Source organism: Mauremys mutica, chromosome 3 (genome assembly GCF_020497125.1).
Source record: "Mauremys mutica isolate MM-2020 ecotype Southern chromosome 3, ASM2049712v1, whole genome shotgun sequence".
In the NCBI taxonomy this organism is placed as follows: domain Eukaryota; kingdom Metazoa; phylum Chordata; order Testudines; family Geoemydidae; genus Mauremys; species Mauremys mutica.
This window is the reverse complement of record NC_059074.1, coordinates 182,801,154-182,819,620: the sequence shown is the minus strand read 5'-3', so window position 1 is coordinate 182,819,620 and position 18,467 is coordinate 182,801,154. Positions and strand designations below refer to the sequence as shown.

The 18,467-nt window shown below is 41.0% G+C and overlaps 1 protein-coding gene across 2 annotated transcripts in view; it reads right to left on the bottom strand.

Moving 5' to 3' along the window:
- The window catches only part of FSHR (follicle stimulating hormone receptor), a 185,067-nt gene that overhangs the window by 102,504 nt on the left and 64,096 nt on the right, over positions 1 to 18,467 (bottom strand). The window contains exon 2 of one of the 2 annotated variants that reach the window (XM_045011604.1): positions 16,961 to 17,032. The exons of the other annotated variant lie outside the window; for it this stretch is intronic. Coding sequence (XP_044867539.1) covers positions 16,961 to 17,032 — 72 coding nt within the window. The remainder of the gene's footprint in view (positions 1 to 16,960; positions 17,033 to 18,467) is intronic. 2 annotated transcript variants of the gene reach the window in all.

Here is an 18,467-nt window from a genome sequence, read left to right as displayed (position 1 = left end):
AACAGGCCTGTAGTTACCCGGATCACTTTTTTTCCCCTTCTTGAAAATAGGAACTATATTAGCTAATCTCCAGTCAAACGGTACAACCCCCGAGTTTAGAGATTCGTTAAAAATTATCGCTAACGGGCTTGCAATTTCACTCGCCAATTCCTTTAATATTCTAGGATGAAGATTATCCGGGCCGCCTGATTTACTACCGTTAAGCTGTTCAAGTTTGGCTTCTACCTCGGATACTGTAATTTCCAACCCCGCACCTTCATTCCCATCAGTCACTCTGCCACTATTCCTAAGCCCTTCATTAGCCTCATTAAAGACCGAGGCAAAATATTCGTTTAGATATTGTGCCATGCCTAGCTTATCCTTAATCTCCACTCCGTTTACAGTTTTAAGCGGTCCCACTTCTTCTTTCTTGGTTTTCTTCCTATTTATATGGCTAAAAAACCTTTTACTATTGGTTTTAATTCCCTTCGCAAGGTCCATCTCTACCCGGCTTTTGGCCTTTCTCACTGCATCCCTACCCCTCTGACCTCAATAAGGTAGGTTTCTTTGCTGATCCCTCCCATCTTCCACTCCTTGTACGCTTTCTGTTTTTTCTTAATCACCCCTCTGAGACGCTTGCTCATCCAGCTCGGTCTAAAACTGCTACCTAAGGACCGTTTTCCCTTTCTCGGGATACAGGCCTCTGACAGCTCCTGCAACTTCAACCTGAAATAATCCCAGGCGTCTTCCGCCTTTAGATCCCTAAATATGTTAGTCCAATCCACTTCCCTAACTAGTCGCCTTAATTTAGTAAAGTTAGCCCTTTTGAAATCGTAAACCTTAGTCTCAGATGCAATTTTGTTTATCCTTCCATTTATTTTGAACCGAATTAGCTCATGATCACTCGAGCCAAGGTTGTCCCCTACAACCATTTCCTCAACAAGGTCCTCACTACTCACCAAAACCAAATCTAAAATGGCATCCCCCCTCGTCAGTTCAGCTACTACTTGATGAAGGAATTCATCAGCTATCACGTCTAGGAAAAGCTGAGCCCTATTATTATTACTAGCATTTGTTCCCCAATCTATATCCGGGAAGTTAAAGTCTCCCATGATCATACAGTTCCTATTAGTATTTACCTCCTTAAAAACATTAAAGAGTTCTCTATCCATATCCAGGCTAGATCCCGGCGGTCTATAGCACACCCCAATCACTATCCCAGGGGAGGTTCTAGTAGTTTTCTTCCCTAAAGTGACCATTGCCCAAACAGACTCCGTATTATCCATTCCATTACTAGTTATTTCATTACAGTTTACCTCATTATTGACATACAATGCTACTCCCCCACCTTTACCTTTGTTTCGGTCTTTCCTAAACAGCACATACCCTTCCATACCTGTACTCCAGTCATGATTACCATTCCACCATGTTTCGGTTATTCCTACGATATCCGGTTTCAATTCTCGGACCAGGAGCTCCAATTCCTCCATTTTGTTACCTAGGCTTCTTGCATTGGTGAACAAACATCCTAATTTTTGCTGTTTGGCTTCTCTCACCTTTGTTACTCAATTTGGTAGGGACACAGTACCACCAGTATGACCTATTGGTCATGTTAGGCACATAAGGAGATTGAACAGTTACCATCTGTGATGTCTGCACCGGATCCTGAAAATAAAGTGGGAAGACAAAATACCAAACACAGAGGTTCTGGAGCACACAAGACTGACATTTAGAAAGCACTAATGGTTTGATCATATCAGAACAATGGGAGGAGACAATATCCCCAACAATATTTATACAGTGAGATTTGTGATGGCTCTAGAAAGCAGGGTCAGCCTTTATGGCGGTACCACAATGTGTGTAAAAATTATATGAAGTTGTCCAACATCAATGTAGAAGCTGGGAGGAGTGTGCAGAATCCTGTCCAATCTGGAGGCAGCATCTGGCACTGAGTGCAGCTCAACATGAAGCAGCTTTGATCCAGAGGATGGAAGCAAAACGAGAAAGAGAAGAGCAGCGTGCTATAATCTTGGATTCCATCTCAGACAATACACAGATCTGTGAAACTTGTAACAAGCTGTGTCACTCTCAAATTGGGCTTGTCAGCCATAAGCGGATTCATCAGGTACCTTACTAGACCTCTTATACGTACACCATGATCTAGTGTACACCTAGACCTGTCCCAAAAATCTAAGCAAACTATTTTATGAGTAAGTTGTTCTGAGATTGGCTAAAGTGCACAGTGGGCTAACTACATTCTTGCTGTACACTAATTGAAGTCAGTGGATTTACACCTAGGATGAATTTGGTCCAGTGAGTCTCTTTTATAGAACAATCAGAATACACCTTACTAGTAATGGTAGAATAATCACCCACCACTTCACTTAATCAGGTCAGAATTAAGAACTGCTACTGCTCTGACCATCAGAGGATTGACGTTCTGGAACAGCCTTCCAAGGAGAGCAGTGGGGGCAAAAGACATATCTGGCTTCAAGACTAAGCTTGATAAGTTTATGGAGGGGATGGTATGATGGGATAGCCTAATTTGGGCAATTAATTGATCTTTCACTATTAGCGGTAAATATGCCCAATGGCCTGTGTTAGGCTGTTAGATGGGTAGGATCTGAGTTACTACAGAGCACCCTTTCCTGGGTGTCTGGCTGGTGAGTCTTGCCCACATGCTCAGGGTTTAGCTGATTGCCATGGGAAGGAATTTTCCTCCAAAGCAGATTGGCAGAGGCCCTGGGTTTTTTTTTGCCTTCCTCTGCAGTGTGGGGCACAGGTCACTTGCTGGAGGATTCTCTGCATCTTGAAGTCTTTAAACCATGATTTGAGGACTTCAGTGGCTCAGATATAGGTTAGGGGTTTGTTGCAGGAGTGAGATTCTGCAGCCTGCGTTGTGCAGAAGGTCAGACTAGACCAGGGGTCGGCAACCTATGGCACGTGTGCCAAAGACGGCACGCGAGCCAATTTTTAATGGCACGCTGGAGCCTGCTGGGAGCATGCCATTAAAAATCCTGCCCAGCCCGCCCGCTCTCCTCTGCCCTCTGCTCCGTGGGGGCAGGGAGCAGAAGCATAACCGTGTGCACGGGGTGGGCAAATGGCCCCACTCTCCCGGCATAGCAAGCCGCGGGGTCTGCGCTCCCAGGCCGGAGCGCCGGGCTGAGCACAGCAAGCTTCCAGCCCCTCCCCCGCCTTCTCCCCTCCCCTGGAGCCCTGCCGCCGCGTGCAGCGCTCTGGGGGTTGGGGCTGCGCGCTCCCACGGGGCAGTGTTTGGCTCTGTGGGGAGGCAGACACGCTCCCTCCTCCCCTGGAGCCATGCCGCCCTGCACGCTCCCGCGGGGCAGCGTTTGGCTCCACGGGGAGGCAGACATGCTCCCTGCTCAACCGGAGGGGCAGGGGTGTGTGCTCCTGCGGAGCAGCTTATCTAGCTCTGTGTGGAGCCTAATGGTAAGGGGCCCAGGGCTGGGGGGCTTGGATAAGGGGTGGGGGCAGTCAGGGGACAGGGAGGAGGGTGGGTTGGATGGGGGGGTGGGATCCCAGGGGGGGGAGGTTAGGGGCAGGGGGGTTGGATGGGGCCTGGGAGTCCCGGGGTTTGTCAGGAGGCGGATAGGAGTCAGGGCAGTCAGGGGACCGGAAGCAAAGAGGGTCAAGGGGGGGCAGTTAGGGTGGGGGGTCTCTGGAGGGAGTGGTCAGGGGACAAGGAGCTGGGGGGGTTGTATGAGTTGGGAGTTCTGGGGGTCCTGTCAGGAGGCAGGGATGTGAAGAGGGGTTGGGGCAGGCAGGGAGTGCGGGGGAGGGGGGTTGGATGAGTCAGGAGTTCTGGGGGTCCTGTCAGGGGGCGGGGAGTGGTTGGATAGGCATGGGAGTCCCGGGGGTCTGGCTGGGGACGGGGGTGTGGATAAGGGTCGGGGCAGTCAGGGGACAAGTAGGGGGTAGGGTCCAGTCCAGGGACAAGGAACAGGGGTGGGGTCCTGGGGGGCAGTTGGGAGCAGGGGTTCCAGGAGGGGGTAGTCAGGGGACAAGGAGCAAGGGGGTTGGGAGTTCTTAGGGGGGCAGTCACCCAGCCCTCTCCCCTGAGCCTCGACCCCTCCAAACACACACCATGCACTCTGCCCTGAGCCCCGCACACACCCCAGGCCCTTGCCCTGAGCCCTGTACTCCCTCATACACACCCAGCCCTCTGCTTGACTCCTTCATCCCCTCCCACAACCCTAGCCCTGACTCTGGCACCCCCACCCATACCCAGCCCCCCCCCTCTGCCCTGACACCTACACACCCCCACATACCCAGCCCCCAGCACTGACTCCAGCCCTCTGCCCCCAGCCCTCTGGGTCCTGACCGCCAGCCCTGCACAGCCCGCTGCTGGTCTGGGGTTCTGGCTGACGGACCCTTGCCAGCTGGGGTCCTGGCTGCAGGCCTCGCTCAGCCTGCTGCCAGCCTAGGTGAACAGAACCTCAGACCAGCAGCAGTCTGAGTGGGCCGGCAGCGTAAGATCAACATTTTAATTTCATTTTAAATGAAGCTTCTTAAACATTTTGAAAACCTTGTTTATTTTACAATACAACACTAGTTTAGTTATATAATATATAGACTTATAGAGAGAGACCTTCTAAAAAACATTAAAATGTATTACCGGCACGCGAAACCTTAAATTAGAGTGAATAAATGAAGACTCGGCACACCGCTTCTGAAAGGTTGCCGACCCCTGGACTAGATGATCAGTTGGTTCCTTCTGACCTTAAAGTCTATGAGTCTGAGTCTATACGCCAACAGAGAGCACCAAAGTGAGACTTTGACATGCAAAAACCGAGATGAAGTTAGCAATCAAATCCTGTGCAAATCATTACTGGACCAAGCTCTGTGAAAAGATACATACAGCCTCCGACACAGGAAACCTCAAAGTCATGTATAACGTCCCGAAGAAAGCTCTAGGTTCCACTCAACAAGATTGCCCCTCTCAAATTGCATAGCGGTGAAATCATTACAGATACAAGTAAGCAGTTTTCTTGTGGGGTTGAACACTATTCAGAGCTATATGCACAAGAAACATCACCAGTGAATCACTGGACCAAATACCAGCTCTACAGGGCATGCCAGAGCTAGATGTGGAGCCCACTGTGGAAGAGCTAAGCAAGGCCATTGATTTACTATCAAGTGGCAAGGCTCCTGGAAAAGATGGCATCCCAGCGGAAATCCTCAAGTCAGGGAAAGAAAGCCTATTAGCTGCTACTTAAATGCTGGAAAGAGAGTGAGGTACCACAAGAGATGCATGATGCAAACATCATCACATTGTATAAAAAATAAAGGCGAAAAGAGTGAATGCAACAACTACAGTGGTATCTCACTACTAAGTGTAGCAGGAAAAGCTTTTGTGAAAGTCATCTTAGTTCACCTACAATAGCTGGCGAATTGTGTCTAACCCAAATCACAGTGTGGATTCATGTCAACTACAGACATGATATTTTCTTTGCATCAACTCCAAGAAAAGTGCGGAGAGCACTGTCTGGTTCAATTGGTCCACTTTGGACAGCTTTGAGATGAAAAGTGGAGTGAAGCAAAGATGTGTTCTTGCCCCTACACTCTGGAATCTTCTTCTCAATACTCCTGAACTGCATGTTTAAGGACTGTGAAAGATAAAGTGTATCTCCACACAAGATAGGTTGAAGAGTTTCCATCCAGTCACAACTTAAGGCACAGACTAATGTAAAAAAGGTGCTATTCACTGATGATCCTGCCCTCATAGCCCACAATGAAGATCTACTACAAGAACTCATGGACTGCCTTTCAAGTGTTTGTCAGGCATTTGCTCTCACTATTCTTCAATCACCTTAAATGCAAACCAGCTAGAAGTAGTCCAAAAGTTCAGCTACTTAGGCTTTACAGTGACCACCAACCTCTCACTGGATGAAGAACTAAATATTCTCATTGAAAGGCTGCCACCATCTTTAGCAGACTCACCAAAAGAGCATGGAACAGTTCAATGCTTACCATCAAGACCAAAATGCTGGGGTATCAAGCTTGCATTCTCAGCACTCTCATCTATGGTGGGGAAACATTAACAACTTATGCTCAAGAGGAGAAAAGGTTAAACAGTTTCCACCTACACTGCTAATGCCACATACTTAACACCAAAAGGCAAGATAAAGTTACCAACGCAGAGGTTCTTCAAAGGGCAAATTTACCAAGTGTGATAGCCTTGCTCAAGCAAAGATGACTGAACTAGCTAGGTCATCTGGACCTTGGACCAATACCCAAGGACATGCTATATGGGGAGCTATCAGAGGAAACAAGAACAACAGGATTCCCCAAGCTTAGCTATAAAAACACATGCAAGCAAGATATGAAGGAATCTGGAATTGCTCCTGACCAATGGGAAACCTTGGCAAATGATTGTAACTAGTGGCACCATCATCTCCATTAGGGCATTAAAGCCCGTGACAGGAGCTGGCTCCTACAGTCTGAAGAGAAAAGAACTAATAGGAAGCAAGCAGCTCCCAACCAAGATACATACATTTGCAACAACTGCCAAAATCATGCAAATCTCGGATTGGACTATTCAGTCACATGAGATATTGTAAACAAGGTACATCATAGGTTGCAATTCCTACTGTCTCTTGCGGATGAAAGGATGTCGACAACTTCACTGAACAAAACATTCATCAAACTAATGATTACATCAATCATTTGGTATAATAGAAATAAAAGTGATGAAATATAAAACGTTACTGCAGAATCAATGTCTCCTGCTTGAAAAATAAACATCTTGATTTCACCTCAACATTTATGTTATACAAATGCTCAGGTCTGCATCAGTAGTTGTGAGATAGCAGGAAATGAGCCTTCATAGCAACATGCCAATTCCACTGACATTATTTATCAAATATAAACACCCTCCCCTTCTCAGAAAAGCTAAATAAAATTACTAACGTAGGTTGTTCCTAAAATCCTCCTGAAGTTGAACTGTGGTTCTAACATCAACTTCCTCTTATTAATAAATTAATATTAAAGAAAATCCTACTAAAAACAAAAATTCTGGCATAATGATGCCTCCCATCATACAGTGATATAGTTAAAATTACATCTATAATAGAGCTGGTCAAAATTTTTCTATCCTAATTGGTTTGACAGAAAATTGGATTTTTGATCAAACAAATTTTTTAGTGACACATATCTGCTCTCTGTGGAAATGTTTTTATTTTGTGTCAAACAACCAAATGCCCCAAAACTGAAATATTTTGTTTTTGATATCCTGCTGCCGTGACTCATGCAAATTATAGTACAGTTTCCTCATGTCCCCAATCTTCTCTATTGCCAGGGCTCCTCAGCTATCCCCAGGATGTACCATAGCAAAGGACTCCCATGAAGCAAATGCCTCCTCTCAGCATGAAGGGAGACTGTGGTGCATCATAAGTTATATGCTCTGACCAGGGACCATGGCCTAGAGAGGAAAGGGGAGAATGAGGCTTCTGAACTACAACATCTATGAGGCAACATTTACAAATCAAAATATTTTGATTTTCAATGGAAATATTTTCAGTGTTCAATTTTGTGCTGAAAAAGTAGTAGTTTTTCCACAGAAAAAGCCCATTTTATGACCATCTCTAATTCACAACCTTAACATTTTTTAATTTGTTGATTTTTTTGTGCTCAGTTTCTCAACCTTAACTTTGTATTAACATTAGATTTTGCTTTAATATATTTTATTCTGAATGTTTTACAGAATTGTTTGGGGTTGTTAATGGTAGGTGCATGAAAGATACAAATTCATTCATTTTAATCAGAGCAGCATTTTGAAAGGTCACATGACAACAGCTACCCTTTGCCATGCTTAAGCTGTGAATTGCATTAGGAAATGTAAAATATAATTATAGAATAGGCAGTTCTGAGTCTCCATCTCATTTTCTGGAACTTGTATGTCGAGTAAGGATTTCTAATTTTCATCAAGAAATCTTTGAGCCAACATAAATTACAGTAGACTGCTTAGCAAGGACATTTTCTCCCATTCTTCCCAAAGAAACTTAGAAGGGCTTTGGCTCTACTTAGAAAATAGTTAAACACAGAAATAGCCTAACTGTGCCTCAAAATGGGGGAAGAAAAAATGAAGGGAAGAAAATTAAAAGATAGATCTTTAGGAAACAATGAAGTTTTGAATAACTTTACTCCATCAGGAATGGTCTGTCTTAAAACAGGTAACATATAAAAAGATAGCCCCTCCCAAGAGGAAACTCTAAGCAGTTCTGAGACCTACCTGGGAAAGCAGATAAACCAGTACCTAACGGTGTTCATGTACCATGACATAAAAGGTTAAACTAGGGATGGGTGAACCTCGGAAGTTTTTACATGGATTTTGAGTCACAGTGTTGTCTTAAGCAAATCTGGGTTCTTCTGCACAGCAATTCAGCAGGGGGCAGCTCTAAGGTAGAAGATTCAGACTTTCTCCCTCAAAACTTTTGGGAGATTCAGTCATTCAGGTTTAGGGAAAGTTGCAATGTGTCTAGAACTGGTACGTTTGGCAGGCAAAGTTGGGGAAATACTGGATTTAAGATTCCTGCTAAAGAAGAGGATGGGTAGCGTATGAGGTGCCTTTAACTAAGTTTCTTCTTTCTGAATTCAAACAGTCTGAACTATTTGACACATCAGTGGTATGCTGTTCACCATACACACAGGAAGGTGAGTGCCCCTATTCTGGCTACCTGTTTTTGTATCTTGAAGTTTGTAAAATAGTAACCATAAATGATGTTCTGGATGATTTTTCTGTCAAACACACTTCAATTTTTACTGTCGGCTTTGTATTAGAACAATTAAATTATGACACTACTAAAAATTAAAACAAAACAGTCATTCTTGCTAAATAAAGGAAAGCAATAGCAAAACATCTTGTATTTCTTTCTAAATATATTTTATCCAGGTAGCAAACAGTAGTAAAATTCATAATCATACAGAAGTAACTATGAAATTAAAATTCAAAAAAATGGAAATATGTGCTTTACTTTAGATATGCAAATACATACATAATATTGCGATCAGGGCTTTCTTGTAGTTTTTTTAAAGTAAAAAATGGAAAAAACAATAGTACTGACATTGGGAACTGATTTTACATTTACTCTATTCAATTCTATTTTTAAGGAACATTATTTTATTTTTAATACTGCTCAGTCCAAAAATTAGCAAAAGCATGGAGATCAGGTTAGGTGGAGATGTTTATGTATTTACTGAAACAACGAGGAGTCCTGTGGCACTTTAAAGAGTAACAGATTTATTTGGGCATAAGCTTTCATGGGTAAAAACCCCCACATCTTCAGATGCATGGAGTGAAAATTACAGATACTTATATATTTACGGGAGTATTATAATACTCTGACTGAAATATCTGCTCTTGGACATCAATTGTGAGTTGCTGGCAGTTGTAATTAAAGAGCAGTTCACTTTTCTGTATGTATGTGAGGAATGACAAGAGTAACACAAACTTCAAGGTCTCTCCCACAGATAGGCCATGGCAAGAAAAGGCAGAATACCAGGTGGCGTTGTAGCACAAGCATTCTACAGATTAAAATTTTTAAGAGATAGTCTTAATCCATTATTGATTACATTTAGAATACAGCACATATCCTTTATTCCCAGACAATAAACTTAATTAAGATAACAACATGCCACCTTTGTTCTTACATGCAGAAAATTTAAGATAACTATCCTAAAAGGAGTATTTGCAGGAGCTGGAGACAGAGCATTGTTGGTAGTGAGCCCACATCTTGAGAATTTAAGCCTGATTGAAATACAACTCAGCCAAATCCAATCACATTGAGAAGCGGCAGCAAAATGAATCTCAGACTAGGTTTTCCACTGACAGTGTACTGTGGAACACTTGGGAAAGTGGAGCATAGCCGTTCACCCAGCCAATATAGGAATAAACTTCAAAGGGAAGGGTGTGGTGTCAGGGGAGGTGATGATTCTATGATCATCTGTGTGTGCGCATGCAATACAGGACACTGTTTCTAACAGAGCAAATATAGTGTTTGTATATAGTGTTTGTTCGGTGTTTGTATGCATGTACATATGTATAGTGGTAATGTAAGCTTCCTTACATTGTTTTGCTATTGAACTACAGGCCTGAATCAGAGGTAATATCTCTAGGGATTAGAGGAGGAAATGTCACTTCTAGGTATCAGAAGAGAATGTTCAGTCCTTCTGCCCATTCAGTCCTTGGCCTCAGTACTCAAACTGCAACTTTGATGCTGTTACTTGGGATGTGGAATCCCACCAGGAGGAACAGGACCAAGATCTGTGATTATTCATGACACACAGATTATCAAATATTTATTGGATGGTAGCAATCTTCAGTCACTGTTGACCTAGTATACTGATTCCAGATAGTGAATCAGGCATAAAAAGTTCCATTTTAAATCATAAGACCCATGAGATATTCAGTCTCCGGCACGTCAGTTTTAACTTTGAATTTCCACGCATTTGTTGGTTTATGTAAAAGCCCTCACTTAAAAAAAATTATATATATATATAGATAGATAGTTCTCTATTGCCTGAGAGAAATTCATATTTAGAGTCATGTAAATACAGTAGCAGACTTATTTGCATCTCTATTTATTCTCATGATACAGAAAATGACATGAAACCTCCAACAAGGTAAACTAGAATATAGCACATGGTATTAAACCCTTGAATATTTATTGTGAAAAGCATGATCTTTATGCATTTTGCTATAAATGCCATGTATAGCTTCTCTCCCTTACATTTTGTGGTGTTTAATACTGTTGTGGAGGCACATTTACCTGCTATATCACAACAGCTCCTGCAAATCCATATTCTGCCTTTTTTCAAAGACCGTAGGTCAGAGGGACCATAATTGTCCAGAATGTCTCTGCTACTTAGAACCTGTTTCCAGCGGTCACTGTGAAGTTCATGTTCTAAAAGTCCTCTCAAAATAATTCAAATTACTATTTTCTTTCTCACCTGCCCCACCACTACCAAAAGATGCGGTACACAATAAATTCAAAAGGAAAAATAAAAAAGACTGGCAACATTGCAATTTCCAAACCTGATGCATTCTTGGTAGCACCAGATTCAGGCTGCCCCTCCTTGCCTGATGATGTATGTTCTACCCCTTATTTGGGACATGCACTAAATTCAGTGGTGTAAGATTGTGCCACTAAATATAAGCTCATGCTGGGTCTGTGTGAAGTTGCAACTAATTACAACTGATTATTTTTGAAACAAGAATGCTAAATACATTATATAACAAAAAAAAAGAGAGAGAACTTACTACTAGTGACACTATCCTGTGTTTCAATTTCCAGCCATGACAAGCATTTTACAGCCTAACTATAAGCACGTTGTCTTCATGAAACTTGCCCTTTAATGCCTTGATTCAGCAATCACTTGGTTTTAGATTTAAAAAAAATTATTAAAAAATGCAGTTGGTTCTAATCCAAAGCCCACTGAAATCAGTGGAAAGAGTCCTCAACTTCAGTGAGTTTGGGATTGGAATCTTGTGGAATGAACATTTATGGGAGACTGGATAGCTCAAATTTCATCCAGAATGGAAGTGACTAAGAGTTCTTAGTACTGTACAGCTGCTTGGTTCCTTATATAAAATAAATTGGTGGTCTCAGTCATGTCTTGTTCCTAGTAGATCAATATAAACCACCATCAGATATGGCACTAATTGTCACTTTGTTGGTAGTCTCAGTAGGGAAGCTGAATAGGCCTAGTGACAAAATTAGCCTCTTATCCACAGATTTCAGAGTAGCAGCCGTGTTAGTTACTGTATCCGTAAAAAGAACAGGAGTACTTGTGGCACCTTAGAGACTAACAAATTTATCTGAGTATAAGCTTTCGTGGGCTACAGCCCACTTCATCGGATGCATAAAATGGAACATAGAAGAAGAGTATATATATATATATATACACATACATACAGAGAAGATGCCATACCAGCTCTAAGAGGCTAATTAATTAAGATGACCTGTTATCAGCAGGAAAAACACTTTTGTAGTTTATGCTCAAATCAATGTTAGTCTCTAAGGTGCCACAAGTATTCCTGTTCTTATCCACAGGTGGTACCTCTAGACTACAGGTGAAGGACATTAGTGGGGAAATGAAGAGAAACCAGTGCTTGTGAGAAGATTACCTGTCTCCAAGCTGGTTAGGCTGCTGTTTAGATCTCTCATTCTTTGAAATAGCCTTCTGTGACAAAATAAATTCCCTTATATCCCTAATTTCCCACTAAATACAGGTCTGATGGCCCTAATAAAAACTTTTTTTGAGTTTGAATGAGAGCATAAGACTTCGGATTCTTATCCAGATTTTCTGGAGGACCATCTATTTTTCCCCCGCCCTAGTTTCCCAGAATACTTCAATATACTGGCAGGCCGTCTCTCTGTAACAGCTCCACTACCAATAGCAGGTAAGCTGGTGTCCAAGGTAGGTAATTGCCTGCTAAATTATGGGCCTTAAAACCAACTCCATTCTCAAAAGCAGTTACAAATGGTTCTGACCCATCTCTCTAATAGACACATTGTAAATAAATTAATAATGGTCTTTTAGGCTTTGGGAAATCTGATTTTTCTCTTACATGTCTCATTCACTAATATACTCAGCACATTTAGTCAGTCTCCTGATTTTTAATCTTTCAGTTCCATGCAAGCACAGTATGTACAGTATAGTAAAGTATCTAATTTGTATATATCAGGCAAACCAAATTTGACCACATTGAGATATCACATTATTAATAGCTGTTTCCTTTAAATAGCCTTCAGTTTGCTTTAATCTTTTTTGTGCATGATCTTGTGTGAGAAAAAAGGCTTTCATTCAGGGTTCTATTTTTATATGCAAATATATCATTTGATTATATACTTTTTTGTCCCTGTATTCTCATGAATATTTCCAGTGAATGATATATGGGTTATATTTATGATTTGTGAGCTATATCATATTATAACTGCTTGCCTGCTCATCTGCATCACAACATCCCTGTTGATGTTTATTTGTCTCATTTACATATTAATCACACTTCTATTTTCAAAGATATTTTGTTAAACAGTTTTTCCCCCCAGAGTTATAATAGCACAAAGATGTATTTTCAAACTGAGCTCATCTCCATATATCATTTTTTTGTTAACAATAAATCACCATTTTGTCACAGACACCATATTCAATATCGTCACACTTTATAAAGCTCTGATATATGGCTTCTGAGTAATTAAAGATCATGTAAACAGTTTACAACCCACTTTGCAAGCCACTTCACTATCCAATGACTTTAATAATGTTCTGCAAATACCAAACAAAAAAGGAAACCAGCAGAGTCTGTCAGAAGCGAGTGCCAGCAAAACTAACTGCATGATCAAAGCTGTTTTATTCCTAACTGGTGAATTCCATGACCATACAAAATGACTGTTTGCTGCAGTCAGGTGATGAGCAACTAAATAGTGCAGAAAATCCTTTGAAATAAAATTTAGTAGGTCAGATTAGCCATTGTGTTACTCCAATTTAATGCTCATTGAGTTCGATGCACTGATGTAAAGCAGCTGGAGTAAAGCAGGGGAGAATCAGGCCCTCTAACTTGGGTGAACAGATGTCTCAGAGTATTGCTATAAGGTTCCCTTTTATGGGCCCATCTGCACCAATAACTTCTGTATAGATGCCCCTTGACTGCAATACAGTTTTCCTCCCAACATGGTTTAAACATGGTTTGATCTTGCTGTGTAAGTGGACCAAATTGTGTTTTAACTAGGGCTGTCAAGTGATTTAAAAAAATTAAGCATGATTAGTCACACTGTTAAACAATAACAGAATACCATTTATTTAAATATTTTGGGGGTGTTTTCTACATTTTCAAATATATTTATTTCAATTACAACAGAATACAAAGTATACAGTGCTCACTTTATATTATTTTATTACAAATATTTGCACTATAAAAAACAAAAGAAATAGTATTTTTCAGTTCACCTAATACAAGTACTGCGGTGCAATCTCTTTATCATGAATGCTGAACTTACAAATGTAGAATTATGTACAAAAAATAACTGCAATCAAAAATAAAACAATGTAAAACTTTAGAACCTACAAGTCTACTCAGTCCTATTTCTTGTTCAGCCAATAGCTAAGACAAAGAAGTTTGTTTAAATTTGCAGGAGATAATGCTTCCCGCTTCTTGTTTACAATGTCATCTGAGAGTGAGAACAGGCATTCATATGGCACTGTTACAGCTGGCATTGCAAGATATTTATGTCAGCAGCACTAAAGATTCATATGTCCCTTCATACTTCATCCACCATTCCAGAGGACATGTGTCCATGCTGATGGCAGTTTCTCATAGAATCATAGAAGATTAGGGTTGGAAGGGACCTCAGAAGATGATCTAGTCCAACCCCCTGCTCAAAGCAGGACCAATCCCCAGACAGATTTTTACCCCAGTTCCCTAAATGGCCCCCCTCAAGAATTGAATTCACAACCCTGGGTTTAGCAGGCCAACACTCAAACCATGGAGCTATCCCTCTCCTTGCTTAATAACAATCCAAAACACATTCATTTTCATAAGTTGAGTCATGTCACTAGCAGAAGGTTGGTTTTCTTTTTTGGTGGTTTGGGTTCTGTAGTTTCCACATCGGAGTGTTCCTCTTTTAAGACTTCTGCAAGCATGCTCCACACCTCATCCCCAACAGATTTTGGAAGGCACTTTAGATTCTTAAACCTTGTGTCGAATGCTGTAGTGATCTTTAAAAATCTCATATTGGTACCTTCTTTGCATATAAAGCATTAGCAGTATTATCTCCCATAAATTTAAACAAACTTGTTTGTCTTAGTGATTGGCTGAACAAGTAGTAGTTCTGAGCGGACTTGTAGGTTCTAAAGTTTTTCATTGTTTTGTTTTTGAGTGCAGTTATGTAACAAAAAAAAATCTACATTTGTAAGTTCCATTTTAACGATAAAGAGATTGCTCTATAGTACTTGTATGAGGTGAACTGAAAAATACTATTTCTTTTATCATTTTTACAGTGCAAATATTTGTAATAAAAATAATATAAAGTGAGCAGTGTACACTTCATATTCTATGTTGTAATGGAAATCAATATATTTGAAAATGTAGAAAAACATCCCAAATATTTAATACATTTCAATTGGTATTCTATTGTTTAACAGTGTGATTAAAACTGTGATTAATCATGAGTAATTTTTTTAACCACGATTAATTTTTTGAGTTAATTGCATGAGTTACTGCGATTAAATTGGCAGCCCTAGTTTTAACTATGTTCCTGAACCATGAATATGAGCACTGATGAGGATCTCATCTAAAGCTAAAAGACCAAACAGTATTTTAAATGTGTTAAGAACTACTGAGTTATAATCAGGCACCCCAACATGGTGGTAGTTACACGTTATGGTGCAGATGAGACATATAGTATCAGTTCAAATTCAGCCCTTTTTGTTCATGACTGAAAGCTGTTAATTTGTGATCACAGTTCAGTGACGTCCGTTGAAATGTGCTGATGGGCTGTGTGCAGGGCCACTTCCACAAAAGCACTTCTGGCATTAATTGGTATCGACACTGGCAGTGTAAAAAGAAAGACGAACATTGAATGGGCCATGGAGTCTGGGCTACACTATCAGTCTTAGAGGTAGTCCCTCTACTACTTCATACCTGAGGCTGCACTGGTGGGTTGTTATAGAGAAATGTGTAACTGCTTCCTAGTCAAAAAGTCAATTCATTATTTCATCCTCTTTTAAAAGAAAAAAAGGTTATTTTCATGAAGAGCCCAGTCTAATTGCATGAGGCAAATTGGAAGCTTTTATATTGACTTCATTTGGGAGTTAAATTGGAAATAAGAGGGGAAAACACATTTAATCAAAATCAAACATGTTATTTTGCTAAGGGTCTGAAGTCACATTACAGTGTGTAACAGAAAATTCACAACTGCCAATCAAATAGGCTTTTTTTTTCTTCCAATGGAACTTAAACATGCACTTGAAATTAAGCATATTCTTTAAGAGTTTTGCTAAATTGGGATGGTACCACCAACATGCTTAGAGTTAAGCAAATGCTTAAGTCCCTTGATGAATCAGGGAGTCTGCCATTATAGGCTCTGTGATGCTTAGTGAACTGGACAAACAAAACGATACTACTGGGCAGAGGGATTTAGTCTCAAGAGAAAGTCAAAGGATTGCATATAAGAATGAACAGCATGCTGGAGGCAACATTCTGGGAGCTGGGGCAAGGAGGATGGTGAGAAGCCAGGAGCCAAGTAGGGAAACAAAGTAGATGATCACAATAGTCCCTTCTGGTCTTATAAGCTGAGTCTATGACTTTCTACAGCAAAAGAACACTGGACAGACTACTTGTTCCTAGGCACACTAGGAACAAGGCTGTGCCACAGAAATAGTACAGAAATGGGTGCATTACACACCTGTTTACCAGATTAATTACACATAATTAATCATACCAATTAATAACAGCTCAAGCCCTCTATAACTATATGTACTTATTCATCATGGTATCTGAGCACTACAATTAATAGGAAGTGGATGTCTCTATCCTGTGAGTGGCTTTGTAAAATCTCAGCACAAATCAGTAACTCCCCTTGCTCTCCATAAAACATACAGCAAACTAGTCCAATTATTGGAAACAGAAATTGGCTGACCCATAGTTGTGAATAGTGGTGCTGAGTCTGAGTTTACATACTGTAATGACGCACAGAATTCTCAGATTGTTCGGATTCCCATGGACTTTTGCCATGACATTTTACTCATTAATTATGCTGACATTGTGTGCTGATCTCAACCCTTGCCCAGATGCTATTTCTTGCAGATATATTTGTGACAATGTTGTTTTCAAATGCTGGTTTATCTTTATTGTTTCAGAGAGAGAGTGGCTTGTTTGCAGAACAAGGCAGTAAAAGGATCTGCAACCGCAAATCACTGTTTAAAATAACACAGTTTGGTTCCTAGTGAATGCAATACGTACATTTTCTCTAGGTCACCAAGTCCTGAGAAAGCTCCTTTTGCAATGACTCTCACCTTGGTGAGGACAAATCTCCTGAAAATAAAGAAAATTCATGCTGATTATTTATTATGTATATTACAATACTGCCCAGTGACCTGTCAGGATTGCAGATCCACTGGTTTCTGGATGGCACAAACACAGAGGCAGAGAAGATTTTTGCCCTGAAGAATGTACAGTTTACGATGTTGAGCTGTCATTGTCATCAATATGGATAACTCCCCATGTAGGCCTTATGCATTAACAGTTAGCCCTGAGCAAGGGGCAACATGCTGTTGTGCTGCCACTGAAACATCCCAGGAGGCCAAATGTCACTCAATGAGTCACAATTTCCCCTTGGTCTCCACTGCTTTGGCAGGGAGTAAACAGTTCTGGGTCCATACCTGGGACAGCTATACTGGCCAATGCTGTGTGAGGCAGGGGATGGAGACATTCCCCATCCCCTCCAGCCCTCTCCCACCTAGCTGCATGTGGTGGTGGATGAAATGGTTCTGTGGGGCCTGATTCATCTTCTGCGCTGTGAGTGGTGGGATGGGTCACTGACACAAAGCACTAACGAGTTGCCTTATACTCCCTGTACTTTGCATAGCTGCACAAGTCAGGCCACAATCTGACCCTAAATAATAGTAGTGCACAGACAATAGCATGTCAGGTAATATCTGCTGTGGATGTAACTTTAGGACTCTATAGGGAATACTGTGTTTGACAGTTTGTGCTGATAATTATGCACAATATTCCACAGAATGGTTGTGGAACTAATGAGAACTTTAGAAAGTACTGCATGGTTCATGGAAAACTCTTTCCCACATTGACCCAGAGAATGTTTTAATAGATTTTTTTAACAGTCTAGGAAGAACATAAATGTCAGTGCACTGCTTTAGGCCCCTTCTACTAATCAAGGTTCATCTCTTTTAGCACAGTAAACACAGGGAAGTACAGAAATTTGCTGTAGTGCTTGACAAACAAAAAGGAGGGGTATCTATTGGTCCTTGGATAAATAACATTATCCTAATTAATGGCTTTTCCCCACAAATTTAATTATTTATAGAGGTGAAAAAATAAAAGAAATAAAGAAAAAATAAAGAATTATTTATGCTAAAATTACCTATTTATCAGGTTACATAATACTACCCTATAGTATTATAACCCATTATGCGTTAAAAGCCAGGACAAGAAGCTGTGATATGGAGGGAATGAGCCACACATCATACTGTGTGTTGGTAAAGGTTTCAGAGTGGTAGCCCTGTTAGTCTGTATCAGCAAAAACGAGGAGTCAGATGTGGACAGAGCTGGCAACGGGATTTGTTGCAAGGACTGGTTCCTGGGACCTAACCCATATCTATTCAAGGGACACCATCATAGGACCTAACCACATCAGTCACACCATCAAGGCTCATTCAGCTGCACATCTACCAATGTGATATATGCCATCATGTGCCAGCAATGCCCCTCTGCCATGTACATTGGCCAA